Source organism: Hipposideros armiger, unplaced genomic scaffold, assembly GCF_001890085.2.
Source record: "Hipposideros armiger isolate ML-2016 unplaced genomic scaffold, ASM189008v1 scaffold_1021, whole genome shotgun sequence".
In the NCBI taxonomy this organism is placed as follows: Eukaryota; Metazoa; Chordata; class Mammalia; order Chiroptera; family Hipposideridae; genus Hipposideros; species Hipposideros armiger.
In genome coordinates, this window is record NW_017732371.1 from 339,991 (window position 1) to 355,421 (window position 15,431).

Here is a 15,431-nt window from a genome sequence, read left to right on the forward strand (position 1 = left end):
ATGTTTTCAGTTTGTTGAAGCATTTGTATTTCACTTTGAATACAAACAGGTAGGAGAAACTCACAAGTAAAATACTGCAATGTCCCTAAAAATTATTGTATCATTCATAATTTAGATAATTCATTAAGTTATCATTTGGCAAAGTGAAAGTATCAGGCAATTTATTTTTAATTATTTAATTTTAATCAAGAAACATGCAAATAGTGATAAGGCCTTATAACAACCCCTGAAGGAAATTCTAATTATATCTGCTCTTTGTTTCATCTTTGGAGAAGCAATTTAATTGACTCAAGTTAGCAAGTCCAAGGTCAGTCAAATGCCCTTTGGCCTAATTCAGAGATGCCAAAACAACTAAATGGAATACAAAAGAGGAAGTTACAACTTGTTCATACAATCTAATTAAAGACACAAATAATCAGAGCCCTAAAAATGCAAGTGACCATCTCTATCAAAGAACAGGATTCAAGTTTCAGAATGGTTGCAAAGAAGTTGAATAAACTTTGCTCTAAATACTGTATGGTACAAGCATTTGAACTGAGGGAGCAATGACTACTTTGGGTTCCATGGACAGAGAGAGGTAAGAGGTCTGAGATCAAAAACGAAGTATTGAAAAATAAGGGCAGGGACACCAAAGGGAAAGCTTTCATAATTGAAACTGGCTGGGGCAGAAATTGTTACAGATGGGAAGTTTAAATTCTCAAGTTTTTGGTCTGATCTGCCCATGTAGCTTTCTTCATGAAGTCTTAGGTGAGCATAGCCTCTCCTTTTCTTCTCCCTCCCCCTCCCCTCCCTCTCCCCCTCCCCCTTTCCCTCTTCTTCTTTTTCTTCATTCCCTTAGGACTCAGCTCAACGTTTCTTTCACATTTAGTTTTCTTCCACCAACCAACCATCTCAGAATTCTAATACACTTGTTAAAAGCTAATGTTGCACTTTCAAATATTATGTCATTGTCTTCAGAATCAACCTACCTGGAATACATTTGACCTTCTCTAGATGGTCCTTTCTTATAAGTAAGTGTCCATGTTAATATCATGTCCCCAGAAAAGCCTTCTCTGAAGACCAATCTAAAGTAGTTTTCCAAAATTATCGTATTTCTTTAAATAACACACCACTAAGAGATATTTTCTTGTTTCCTTTTTTCTTCTCCATCACACCACTTCCCACTTTAGAGGTATTCTCTACTATATTCCCAGCATCTAGAAGAGTGCTAGGAACATAGTGGGGCTTCAATAAATAGGTATTGCAAGAAAGTGAGAGACATGCTATTGTATCATAAAAATTAAAGGAAAATTTAAGGAATCCACAAATGAATCGGTAACTTTGAATTTGTGGTACAACTATGTCTGTGTCTAGATTTCAAAATTTTGTAAGGAATACAGGTCAGCATCTCCATTATCTTGTTAAAGGAGCGTATGACTCGCTGAAGCTTACTGGCCACTCTCCTTGAGTGACAAGAATCATTGCTTCTTCTTGCAATCCTCTTTAGCACCTGGCACAGTATCACATGCATAATAAGCACTCAATAATTATTGCAAAGCGATCTGCAGAGTGTCCCTTAAAACGGAGACAGAGAAAGAGTTCTTGTCAGGGTTCTGGCAGGAGTGTGAGCAGTCTAACAACATCCTGACAATCCGTTACAGTGACCAGATGGGACCTGCACATCAGCACCCGGGCTGGGGAGCCAGCACATCCATGAACGAGGCAATTGTTTTACCTCTGTGATTACTAGATGGCATGTGTTCCGCAGGCAGTAGGAACAGATTAATCACCATGAAACTAAGCAGGGTGCCTTATACAAAAAGTTAATTTATTGGGATGTCCACATGGTTTCCAAGTGTTTATATTTTCCTAATTTCAAGTATTAACTAAGAATAAAGAGCATAGCAATGTTCTTTTATCAATAACTGGATTTTCAATTAGAAATTATTTATTCTGAGCCTTTACCCCTAAATAATAGCCTTACAGGGTAAAAGCATTAGATGGGAATACCTCATTCAGCCATGAAGCAAGTTAATGAACTAGAGTCAGAAGGTCATTCTGATTTATAAAAGCATTTCTGCTTTTACTCATATAAACCCAGCAAGTACAGGATCCTCATGTATGAAAACCCTCTTGTTTTAGGCTTCCTTAAGAAAAGGCAAACAACAAAGTCCTTTTCATGCTCCACAAAAAGGGCGTTTAAATATTCCACTTAAAATTATTGTATTTAAAATTATAAACTCATTTAGCTTATTTTCCTAATAAAAGTGCTTTAAAATAGGGGCATAGTTTGGTGAATTCCAAGTAATCTGACCAATTGCTATAATTATATAGCTGCTGTTTATATTCAATAAGGAGAAAAATAATACAAAAATTACATTATGAGTGTTAGGTGGAAGAAAAAAACTATCATATTTGTAAACACAGAATTGCTTAATTAACATTCTACTAAAAAAAAAAGGCAAGTCCCCTTAAAATATCCTAGTTCTAGATTAAATATTTCATCTTCAAATTTATCCAATGTCTCCTTTTAAATAATTCTGATTATTCTTTGACTAAATAACCAACAAAGTTCTTTTTTTTCCTAACCTTTTCCATAGTTTATTAGTGGTAATATCAACATTATTGTTTCAAAACTATTTTATGTACATTGTAAGAGAGAGCAAATAAATAATTATGTTGCCATTATTAAAAACCAAGATTTTCAGTATAAGAGAAAAGAGATACAAGAAAAATACTTTAATGTTGCATTTTTTTTCTAGTTTTATTGAGATATAATTGACATACAATATAACTGTATAAGTTAAAGGTGCGTAAGCTGATTATTTGATACATTTATACGTTGCAAAATTATTACCACAAAAAGGCTAGTTAACACATCAATCATCTCATCTAATTACCTTTGTATGTATGTATGTATGTGTGTATGTGTGTGTGAAATGAGAACATTTAAGATGAATTATCTCAGCAACTTTCAAGTACATAATACAGTATTATTAGCTATAGTCATCATACTGTACATTAGATCCTAGAACTTATTCATCTTCTCAGAGTAAAATTCTTAAGCAAATATGAGGACCTAAATTTTAGCAAGGTGAAATAAAATTGTCTCCATAAAAAAGTATTCCATAAAAATTAGTTAAATAGGCTGTATGATATATATATATATATCTGTATATATATATATATATATATTGCTTTAGTACATTGCTTTCTCATTTTAAAACCCATAGGAAAACTTGCTTTTTTTTTAACCCCAGAAACACTTTGACTATTTTTTTACATTAAAAAGAAACATAAATAACTTAAAACAAAAACATTTTAAGCATTATACTGCTTTTGCCTTCAACACTATAAGGTTACCTAACAGATTTTTGTTGAGGCCGAGTTAAAGATCTTCACTTTATTTTAGCTAACATAGCAATTCTTTGTATATTTTATGTGCAATATTTAATTTTGACACATATCCGTTTCAAAAAAAATTAATCAAATATAAAGGAGTAAAGATGATTAAGTATTATCTCAAAATGACGGTAAACTATTTGAAGGTTAATCCTGAAGATTATTTAAAAATGAATCAATACGGATCCCATACTCTTTATCTAGATTTTCGGCTTTAGCTTAACCTTGCTGGAACCCAACAGAAATCCTATTGAAAAACATGGGAAACAACATGTAAAACAGCAAACGTTTTGACTGAGACTATTAATATCTAGAATGTGAATAATATTAATAAGACTATTACCATTCTCCATTTGCTTACTCCCAGAATTCTACTGTGTATACATCAGGAATGATATACAATGAGCTTGCCCATTACATTTGGAGGTAAAGCAAACATTCTTTTGACAGTTCTTTTTTATGGCTTTGATAGTATAGCAAGATGTTAAAAGAAGTTCTAGCTGAGAAAACATTCAAAGTGCGATGCAAGCTCAAGATGCAAACATTTTCAAAGGAGGTGGCCAAGATCCATTTAGATGATTTCACCCATGTTTAAATTATAAAAGATTTAGAAAGTGGAGATGAGAAAGTGCTTTCCTTTCCCTTGAGAAGAATATTTCATCTGAGACAGGTGTATCATGTGTCCTACAACCTGTAGGGTGAGGGACAGGTGCCAGCGAACGAACGGGCTTTGATGGGGCCTCGAGAAGCACTTGCTGTTGAATGCAGTAGGTGGGACATGGTGGACTAACTCCAAAGCGTAAGAGAGACACTGACAAGCTGCGGTGAAAACAGAGGACAAGCTCAATGGCTATATTAGTATCTTCCAGAGTGTCTCCAGGAAAATGCACATGACAGCTTCCCATGGTGCAGATGGGAGCTATGGTCATTCAAAACTAGGATGGCATGAGGTCACGTTAGGTCCTGTTCAAGAGTTTTGAGGGCTGGCTGAGTGGCTCAGTTGGTTAAGAACACAAGGTCTGAGCAATAGGGTCGCCAGTTTGATTCCCACATGGGCCAGTGAGCTGAGCCCAAGCTAAACTGCCACTGAGCTGCCAACAGGTGGCAGGATGGCTCAGCAGGTGAGAGCATATGCTCCTAACAACAAGGTTGCCAGTTTGACTCCCACATGGATGGTGGGCTGTGCCCACCTGCAACTAAGATTGAACACGGCACCTTGAGCTGAGTGGCTGCGAGCTACTGATGGGTGGCCGGATGGCAACTGGACTTGGAGCTGAGCTAGCTGCACCCTCCACAGCTAAGACTGAAGGACAACAACTTAGCTGTTCCCCTTCCCCAAATTCCCTCAACACTGTTCCCCTTCCCCAATTCCCCAATAAAATCTTAAGAAAAAAAGTGTTGAGAAAAGACTTCAGAAGTTAACACCTGGGGGAGTTGCAATGTGTCACAGGATAAAGAATGAGAAGATACCAGTCCAAGGAGAAAGGCAGTCACACTAATCCGGAGAACAGTAAGGGAAAGAGTTTGAGAAAGAGGAAATTAAAAAAACTCACCAAGGCGCCTATGAAAGAACAGTCACCTTTAAACATCTGACAAGGCCAGAAAGTTGAGAGGTCCCTCTGACAATGACAGTAGACACTTCTCTGAACCCCTCTCTTCTTCCCTTCTCTTGATTGGATGTCAGAGGGGTCATACACGGTGTTGAACAAGCTTAGGGAAGAGGAAGGTGCTAGATAGAGAGAAAAAAATCTCTGAGCATCCCCCTGCTCCCTCACAGGATGTGCCCAGGTGGGGACAGGTAGATGGGGCAGACAATTGAATTTAAATGAGATTGGAAGTTTTTTACATTAGATGAGACCTTTTAATTGCTGGATAACAATTGTCTGTACTACCTGAAAGCGACCTCAAAAGCCACAGGGCCTGCTGGAGTTACCAACAGGTCCAGAAGAACTGATCCGACAGAGCAGATTGAAAGGGAGTGTGAAAGGTAAAATAAAGCTGTTTATTATTATACTCCATGAGTTGACATACTAGCTGCTATTAGATTAGTAGGTGAAATAAATAATAATCATAGTCTCGGAGTAAGTTTATTTTTCATTAGTCTACTTTTGTGACTCAATATAGTGAGTCTCATCAGAGACCACTTGAAAAACAAAACAAAACAAAACAAAACAGGGATAAAGAAGAAAAAAGAAAGAAAAGCAGGAAACAAATGCTTGAATAAAACAGATACAAAAGCAGCACTTAGTTTAATAAATCATTCCCTTTGTGACCTGTTTGCTTACATCCTGTTTTAGAAACTCACTACACCCATGCATGGCTTGAACTGCTTCCAAAATGAGTAACATTTTCAGATGGAAGGATCCCAACAATTCATTAACTCAGAAGCTCAACTAAGTAACATAACCAAACAGAGAGCGCTGGACTTTCTTTTTTTCTTTTCTTTTCTTTTTCTTTTTTTTTTTAATGTCAACTATGAATCCATTAAAAAACAGAGGGAATGAGAAAGAGAGAGACTTTCAGCTTGTATATATTACTCATGAAGTTTACATAGAGGGGACTCTGGATTTTATATGAATTATGGCTAGGACTACTTAGAGCTGGTTGTGGTGCAAAATGTTCATTTGTAGTCACAGTGACAGATAACATGTAGGTTAGAATCATTTGTTTATACATCATAGGTCCTTAAACCATATTACACAAATGTCAAATACTCTCATTATGATGATGTCTACTCTGTACAGGTTCCTAATGTATCACTTATAAATGAATGATAAATGGATGTAAATTCCATCCACAGTTGAACACCTTTCTCAACGGCTACCGAAATTATGTTTCTATGTCCTCCCTCTAACTCTAGAGATGGGGAAGGATGTTAAAGGTGAGGACAGGGAAACCTAGTTTAACTTAAACTAGGAGAAATATACACAAGGAGGGGAGAAATGACTCTCTTCTACTCTATTTCTCAAGTATGTTGATCCTCATCCTAATGGAAAAAAGGAAACAATCAGCCTCAAGTTCCAAATCCAAACGCAAGCCATTTTTAATGAACCAGTTAATTAACAACAATCCAAATTTTATCCATCCACCTTGAACTAGTTCCAATCCCATGCACAACATGTGATTTTTCCCCGTCCCTGAATTCCTACTATATGTGATCTGTCTCATGGCTTTGGATCTTTAAAGATTTTCTGACTTGTCTTCTAACTCGTTTAACTGTGTTATGCTTTGTCTCCCTAACTAGGGCATGAGCAATGACAAGACCTGAGTTTCATATTCTATTACAATGTTCTAAATGTCAACAGAAGACAATCATGATTTTTTAATAGAAAAAAGAAAGGAAGGAAGGAAGGAAGAAAGAGAAAGAAAGAAAGAAAGAAAGAAAGAAAGAAAGAAAGAAAGAAAGAAAGAAAGAAAGAAAGAAAGAAAGAAAGAAAGAAAGAAAGAAAGGAAGGAAGAAAGAAAGACTGACTAAAGTAGAAGAACAAGAAAAAAGAGTTTTCAAAGTTCAGTCGCTAAAAACGTGTCTCAAGTTTTAATTCTACAAATGAATATAATTGGTTTCAACCCCAGACTATGACAAATCCAAATAAATCAAAGAAGCAATATTTTAGATATAATTCTGCTAAATATAGTAAATGTAGTCAATAACGCTTAAGTTATATTTAGGTATTTGATTTTTAAAAAAATATAATCTCTCTATATAAAATATTTAGTGGATAATGCTAAATAGTAGAACTAGAATAACAATATAGTCTTAAATTATTTGAGTAAAATTGTAATCTACGCCTTCCTGACATTATCACCCCCAACGAGTTATAATGTCGTGCGGGAGAAAACTTAAAGAGTATCAGCAAATTTGAAGAGATCTGCAGCACACTAGATTTTATAAAGCTTAGATTAAATTTAAAAATCACAAAAAACTTTTATAGAGGCAAATAAACTCTTACATAAGCAAGAGGAGTATCTGTAAAGGTTAGCAGATTTTTTAACTTTTACAAAGCAGGGTGGAGAAAAATAAATTATTTCAAGGATTTTTACTTGGAATGAATACCTCCCAAGACTATCTCCCAAAAGTAAAATAAATCCTTACAGAAAATTTACTTATAGAACTAGCTAATGTTGATAATTCTCTCCAAATAGACAATATACTGTTTTGTTTTGTTTTTCATTGGCTGAGAAAACTTTTGTTTGTCTCAGGTAACCAAAGTTAATGAGGAAAAAAGATTGGACCCCTAAGTAAATTATATTTTCCAAGAAGCTTGTTTTCTATTCCTTCTCTATAATATAGTGATCAGTGTGATTGATTTCTGAACATCTCTTCCACCTAAGGTAATTGACTGGTGTAAGCAAATTGTAGTTACTCCACTTCTCCTTTGAGTTTAAGAATCGGAATTTACATGTTTCTGGCCAATTAGCTGTGAGGGAGGGTTCTAGGACAGGTTCCCTTGCTCTTAAGCAAGAGGCATAATAAGTTACTGTCTTTTATCCCTTTACATTTCATTGTCAGTATTTGATCCATGAAACTGTTGTAGCCATCTTACTACCAACCTAAGGACAGTGCCAACACCAAGGGTAGCAGACAGAAGAGACAGAAAGAACCCGGTCCTTGATCACATTGTTAAGCAGATGATATTATCATCTCCCTCAAATGTGAGTGAGGAAACAATAAACAGTGGATAAAAACATAGAGTGGAAATGTGTTGAGAAGAGCTTTGGAAGTCAGCAAAAATCTGGAATTCATTCAAGTTCCTCAGAGATCATGAACTGCAGAAGTGTATAAACCAAGAAGAAATATAAGAGTTTTATTGTTTTAAGAGATAGCATTGATGGTAACGGTGCATGGATTAGATAGGAAGAAAATGGAGATTCTCTTTTATAAGATAAACCCAGCTAAATAATGGTATTATCACTTAACACTAGAGGAAAATATTGAAATGTTTTCCACCTTATCAGCTTGGCCTGTCCGCTGAGGCTTTTGTTGGAATTGCATCACAGCTCAGTTCTCCCTTTGTCTAATACTGCTTCCTTAGCGACCCTCTCACACATGTTGATTCCAAGAATTCTACCTTACAAACATGCTATAAGCTAATCTTCATCTTGTAGTTGGTTTCTGAGGGAACTCAACCTACAACACAACAGTCTGGAGTGATAAATACAGTTCCAGACCCATGTCCCTCCCTTGGAATGGGATCACTTCTGACTGGTTCTGAACGCTCCATTTTGGTCTAGCATTGAGAGAAGAGAATATCAAATCAATGTGCATACATGTCCCAAACCTGTCCCAGGGAGAAATCCACAGGGTATTTCTTCATTAAAGAGAGGCTTTATGAAGCAAATTTAGAAAAGCCTCTTAAATTGTGAGGCATCACATCCCTCATGATGTGTGCTTACACTTGCCCTTAAGTCTATTAAGTCCCTGTAGAAACAGCCTTTGCTCTAAAAAAAAAAAAAAGAAAAAAAATCAGAATGTTGTTATCCCTCTTAAGCATATCTAAATGTCAAAGTTGACTTTCTTCCGCTATAGTCATTTACTCATCAAAGTTACTGAGCATATACCTGCAGAATTCATTGTAGAAGACTTAAAATTGATTCTGAACGGAATAAAGATAGTAAGAAGGGTATCCTTAAATATTTATTGCCGGATTTTAGTTTTGTACATGATTTTGCTATAATTTCCGGTCATTCCCCACTAAGGGTTTGTGGCCAGTATGAAATGATAATGGTTATTTTTCAAAGGGCATAGTCTTGTCTGTACAAAAACTTGAAACATATCTCCTAAATTTCAGTACTTCAACTGAATATGTTCTATAGAATCCCCCCCCCCACCAGAGGAGAAAAAATTCCCAACCAGTCACTCATAACTCAATTATGTGTTGTATATTGCTTTCACTCCAAGGAATACAAAGGACATCCTTCAACCCCACAGAGTCCCAACATGTGTGGTTTCTTCCACAGAGGAGTTTGGATTTTTGCCGAGGGGCACGGAGCCAATGCAAACCACGTAGGTCTAAACACTGCTAAAGTACTACATCTTGACACTTACTTGCTGCTGTGGAGTACCTTTTCACACTGGAGTGATTTATATAAGTTTTAAAGGTGGGTACCTACATAAACATAAATTCATACCTTTACATGCATAACCCCTTTATGAATTATACATGTTACAAAGACATAAAGAAATATCAATTAGGCAGGAAATCTCGAGTACAGGCCCTAATTTTATAATGTGTTCTAATAACCATTTCTTTCAATAACATCATAAGGGAAATCAATATTTCATAAATATTTATTTTATTAAATATTAGCAGATTTTTAACATGGAATATGGCCAAAGAGAGGTTTGCTTAAAATAGTGACAGAAGGAAGTTGTGCTATCAGACTTTATTTTAAGCAATGATCTAATACACTCCATTCAGATAAATGGACTTTTTCTTCCAATCCCTCAAGGCAGAAAACAGCACAAAAACACATTTCCTTAAAAGTATGAATTGCTTTTTACTATTATACTAAAACCGAGACATATTTGGGAAAATGCTGTTAGCTTTGTAGCTTCCCTTAAAGCAAAACAGCAAAGTTGACTAAGATTTTCTTTGGACTCGTTTATAAAAAGATTCATCCCCTGCTAAGATATTTACTGATAATGAGATAGAGTTGATGCCATCAAAAGACTCTCCTAGGAGTACGAGTCCTTAAAGAGAAATGCTAAAGAAAAAAATACACCCTTAAAAATAAGTGAAAGGGAGCAATAATGGCAGAATGGAGGGCAAGCTTTTCAATTCTAGCACACAATCAACGGCTTATTTCACTTTACTATAAATGCTATAGAATAATAATTTTTGAAACATAAGATAACAGTGAGTTTGTAAGTGTGTTTCGATTACAACAAAGCAAGAGAAACTACCGACAATATTTTAGCCCTCACTTTTATTCTAGAAACACAGATTATAAGAAATGCATGCATATGCATCTGCATTCAAAGACTATTTCTTTATTCAGTCTGAGGATTCGTAAGAAATAACCCCATTGCCTTTGGTGGACCTCAGTCAAAAATGTGTGGAAAAGTTATGAGTTAAAATGGTTCAAAAGCAAAAACAATTGTTTCTCATGCAGACATTAATTAAGCAATATTAATATATATGGGGATAAATATTTTCCCTATGTAGTCTAAAGCCCTAAGTGCTGATAATATTCCAATAACCGAGCAACTGATATTTAGTTATTAAAAGTATCTCAGAATTACAGAGTTAAGTTAAAGTGGTCATTGTAGATGAATGCTCTGTGAAGCTTCAGAGTCCTAAGACGAACTATAAACAGCTCTTTGAATGGGGACAAGCCTCTATTAACATCATATTGAGAACTATTGACCTGAAACCTTGCTATGGCTCCTACTATTTCTTTTGGAATACAACTGAAAAAGGAGAAAAACACAATCACAGATGCCTCAGAGATGCAGAACAGGTCATATAGTATGTCTTCTCCTTAGTCATTCAGTCCCTTCTCGTCTTGGTATCTATCTTTGCTTGCAGATATTTGCTAAAGTACAAGCTAATAATAACTAGTGGGTTGTCGGAAAAGTCATGACGTATTTTTTTCTGTTTTTCATTGCAAAAACGCGTCATGACTTTTCTGACAACCCAATATAAGGCCTAACCCTTTCCTTTGGGTATTTATGGTGCTAGGTGAAAATGTGGGATACAGCAGCAAGTGCCTTTTGTGTTTTGTATATATTTCCCTTTAATGGTAAGGAAGATTGTTATTAATAAGCCCATAGTTGGGGCATTATTAATCTTTAGCGTCGGAGCGTGATTGGGCCATAGGAGAAATCTGTTTAGATATAAAATGAGAGTGTGGAGAACCAGTATACTGTTAAAAAGCTACCATAGTCACATTATCAATTTAAAGCATGCTTACCGGTTGTTTGAAAGTTAATAAAAAATTAATTTTACAACAATCGCTATGTATGTAAATGTTAACACTTGAGAACTCATTTGCCAGCTTTTCAGTCAAGGGCTTTGCATTCCTCCTGAATGATGTAGAACAATGTATTTACTCCTTCTTTCATACCTTTCATTCATATTTTCAAAGGTTATAGTATTATACTCATTCACTCTAAACAAAGAACATGTATATGTACTTAAATCCATACAAATCTAAGACTTCTATCAGAGGCAGTATGTACTTTTTCACATGTAAATGAGCTATACTGCATTTCACATTGAATCACTTCAAACAAAATAGAGAAGGAGAAGGGCACAAAATAAACACACTCAGTCACATATACAGAAATAAACTGACCTTCTTAAAATTTTTGTTTAAGTCCATCAGATTAAGCAGGAAGATATGGTCCTTGGTCCCCAGGAGTAGCCTGCTCCTCTCTTCATCTAGCAGAATGGTTTGGAAATCCAGTCCTTCTGATGACCCCAAAAAGGGAATACAGCTATTTGAAAGCAGCAAGTCTATGGGCAAGTAAAAGAAGAGTAGAATAAAAGAAAAAATTCTTAATAAGCAAGATATTTATTTACCTCAATACATATACATTGTGTCCCACTTTGTAAACGAATAAAAGCTCCAGTTTAGATATATGCAAACAATATACAGTTTTTAGCCCATACTCATTTAGACATAGATGTAATTTACTGTATTTGTATTTTATTGATACAATATTCACCTTAATGTATGAAAAATGCATGCTATTAAAATGTACATAAAAACATGTTAATACAAAGAAATTAAATAAAAATATTTTACAACCCTGTGTTCACCTTAAGTTACAAAGTAGATACTGCAAATAGCTACAGTAATATTTGCAAACTGGTTAAATTAGTCAATATACGCAAAGTAAGCCTCAAGGTAATGTGTAGTCAATCTCATGGCATTCCTTCTCCTCCTATTTTTGGCAGTGTTTAGATTGATGCCAATGTTTGGAGGATTACACTGTACTTGTTTCATATTTATCAAGAAGTTGTAAACAAAAGCCCGATCCAAAGACATAGATTCTGAAAGAGATATGATCCTGAACCAGTAAAGGAATCAGAATTGTAAAGCCAGAAGGGACTTCGAAAATCAATTAACACAAATTTATGATTTTACAAATGAAGGTTTAATTCCAGCAAGGTGAACCGCATGCCCTAAAGTCACAAAATTATGTGATGGCAAAGCTAATAATAATGCGTATAATCCCAGTCCCAGTATCCATTTGTCTTTGACAGTTGTCTATAGGTCTTCATTCTTTCTCTTATTCATAAATGTGATATGGACAGACTCTCATTTAAGTTCAGGTCTGGGTTTACAGGAACCCAAATCTTTTCAACACATTTTACCTCAAGTAATTATCATACCCTCTCATTTTCACAACTCTAGAGTATTAAATACCAATAAGATAATAATATCATTCATCACTTTTTAACAGTGATTATATGTCACTGGACATTAAAACTTAGTCATTGCTTTCAAGTAATTCATTATAAATTAATAAAATAAAAACAGATATCTCAGAAATAGGCATCAAGATACTTCTAAAATGTATCATAGCAATTTCAACTCTCTAAAATGAAGATGTTACTCCCTGAAATTTAAAGCCTATACATTCCATCCATCAACTGTGGACTTTATTATTATTTCCTATTTTTGAGAATTCTCTTCACTCTTTTTTCTAATTTAAAATGGTTAAAGGTTATTTTCCTTAGTCACTAAGATAGATTTGGTCTTAGTTTTGACAAACCCAAAGGCTATATGCTGAAGAAGATATGATGCTATCTGAATTCTCAAGTGAGTATAGCTTTACCAAACATAAATGTCTTATTAATATTTATGAATCATGCTTTGTGTACACTGGATGAAATTTGAACTCTATGCTAATTATTTTTCTATTAAGCTAAATGTAACTTTAATAGGTTTTCAGGCTAGAAACACAATGGAATAATATATGTTAGCATCTCCAAATGCAGTATGTCTGTTCTTTGCAGGGCTAATATCAAGAAAAAAAATCCATACTGGTTGTAAGTAGAACTGAGAAAAGAAGAATGGAAGCAAAAGAATAGATAAGACAGATATGATCCAAAGTCTTAACAAGAGAAAACATTTCACACAAACTTTTATTCAATCAGGCAATTCTGTATCTTCCATGGGATTCCCCTTGTTTAATAAAGGATGAAGGGCAACATGGAAAGTATGCAAGGGGATTTCCAAGAGAATATATTGACCCTATACTAAACCTATAAAAAAGAAGTCATATTTTCCAATTCATATAATTCTCATGATGTAAAGGAGGCAATTTACTTAAAGTTCTTAGAATAATGCCTTGAAGATAGGAAAAGTTCAATCAATATGAACTGTTATTTTGAACATGAATATTAAACTCCATTTGGGCCAAATAGTTCTATTAAAGAAAAATACTATCTCATCTTTCATTAAACATGGCTTATGGAGATTAGAACATCTCTATTTTTTAAGAATACTGGAATATTATAAAGCTATTCAGTCCACAAATATTTATAAGCATCTAGTACATGTTAGGTATTGAGTGTATAGTTAAAGTTGTGGGATGACTGAGGCCCGCCTCCCAGGGGCTCACAGATCAATGTCCAAATAGAGATGTACATAAAATAAAACAAAAGTGAAATAAGTGTCAATGGAAACTTATACACAAAACATCAACAAATCTTTCCAATAATTAATGCATCACCTTACCAAAGGAGGTCATATTTGAGAACAGTCTTGAAGGATAGATCCAAGCTTTCCAGGAACGATATAAAAAAAAAAGTTTATTGCAGGCAGAAGAATACTAGGATGTACAAGGGCATATATCACTGAACGCTGCACTCACACACCATGTTTTTAATATTTCTCTTACTCTGGACTGTGAGCTCTTTCAGAGCAAAAACCATATCACACGCATCTTTGAACCCCCAACACCTAGCTCGGAGTCCGAGACAAAATAAGTACTTCATAAATATTTGTGGAATTGAAGTAGGGACCAGTGAGACGTAAGGCTGGACACAAAGGCGGCTCCAGAGAGTCAGGGCCTAAGATGGCATGCTATGGGGTTTAGTTACTGTGTAAGTAACGAAGCCACTAAGATATTTCATGCAGAAAAGTGACAAAGACTATAACTGTTAGAAAAATACGTCCAGCTGCAGTGTTCAGGATGGATGAGAATCATGAAAGGAGGAGGAAGGGAAACTACCCAGAAAGTTTCTGAAAGACGGGGAGCCCTGAATTATGGTAATACCAGTGGGGGGAGGAGGACGTTTAAGAATTTCCCATCTCATTTTTTGTTTCTACTTATACAGTGAGGAAAAGGAATATAACGTTGATGTAGTCTTTTGCTTTATTTTCTTTTATCACAACTGATTCTATTAGTTTCAAACAAATGTGACAAGGAAAAGCAGCTGCAAAAATAGTGACTAACCTGAAGTATTATCATTTCAAAATGATTTAATGTTGCCTTGTGACAATGCTAGCATCAAAACGATTAAAGCATGCTTCGCCAACCCTTTGCAGCCAAACTAAATAATTAGACTTAGGCATTACATATGAAAATTTCTCAGGCTGACGCACACATTTTGAAAAGACCTTGGGACAGGGATTGGAACAGGTTCCCTCTTCCCCAAGCAGCTTATCTTTCTTGCATTTCTGCCAAACTAAGCAAAGTCATTTTTGTTTCCACGGGATCATCAACTAAAGCCAAGAGGGGAAAAAAGGTTAAGTCCAGAGCATACCTCTTAACACCTAAGGTGAATACACTCCCAGGATTTCAGGAATCAGAAGTGGATGCTGGCTCTGTAGACTGCAAACTCATGAAAGTTAAACACTAATAATTTGGCAATATATTTCAGCGCTTTAATTTTGTTTCTTCTCCTAAACTGGTAAGTCTCAGGCACGTGATTTTTAAGACTGTCCATAGTTTATAATTCTTTTGAATGGAAACTTTTTCTCCCCCGATTGGGTAGCGGGTGAGTGTGTTGCTTCTCATATGCCTTTCAGAGGAGGCTGGCTCTGCACTTCCTTAACCAGCCCCACCTTTCCTCAAAGGACAGCAGCATTTA

General features: G+C 35.3%; 1 protein-coding gene across 1 annotated transcript in view; it reads right to left on the reverse strand.

Moving 5' to 3' along the window:
- The window catches only part of SEMA3D (semaphorin 3D), a 208,834-nt gene that overhangs the window by 103,981 nt on the left and 89,422 nt on the right, over positions 1–15,431 (reverse strand). The window contains 1 exon segment of the mRNA XM_019631619.1: positions 11,680–11,840. Within this exon segment, the coding sequence (XP_019487164.1) occupies positions 11,680–11,840 (161 nt within the window).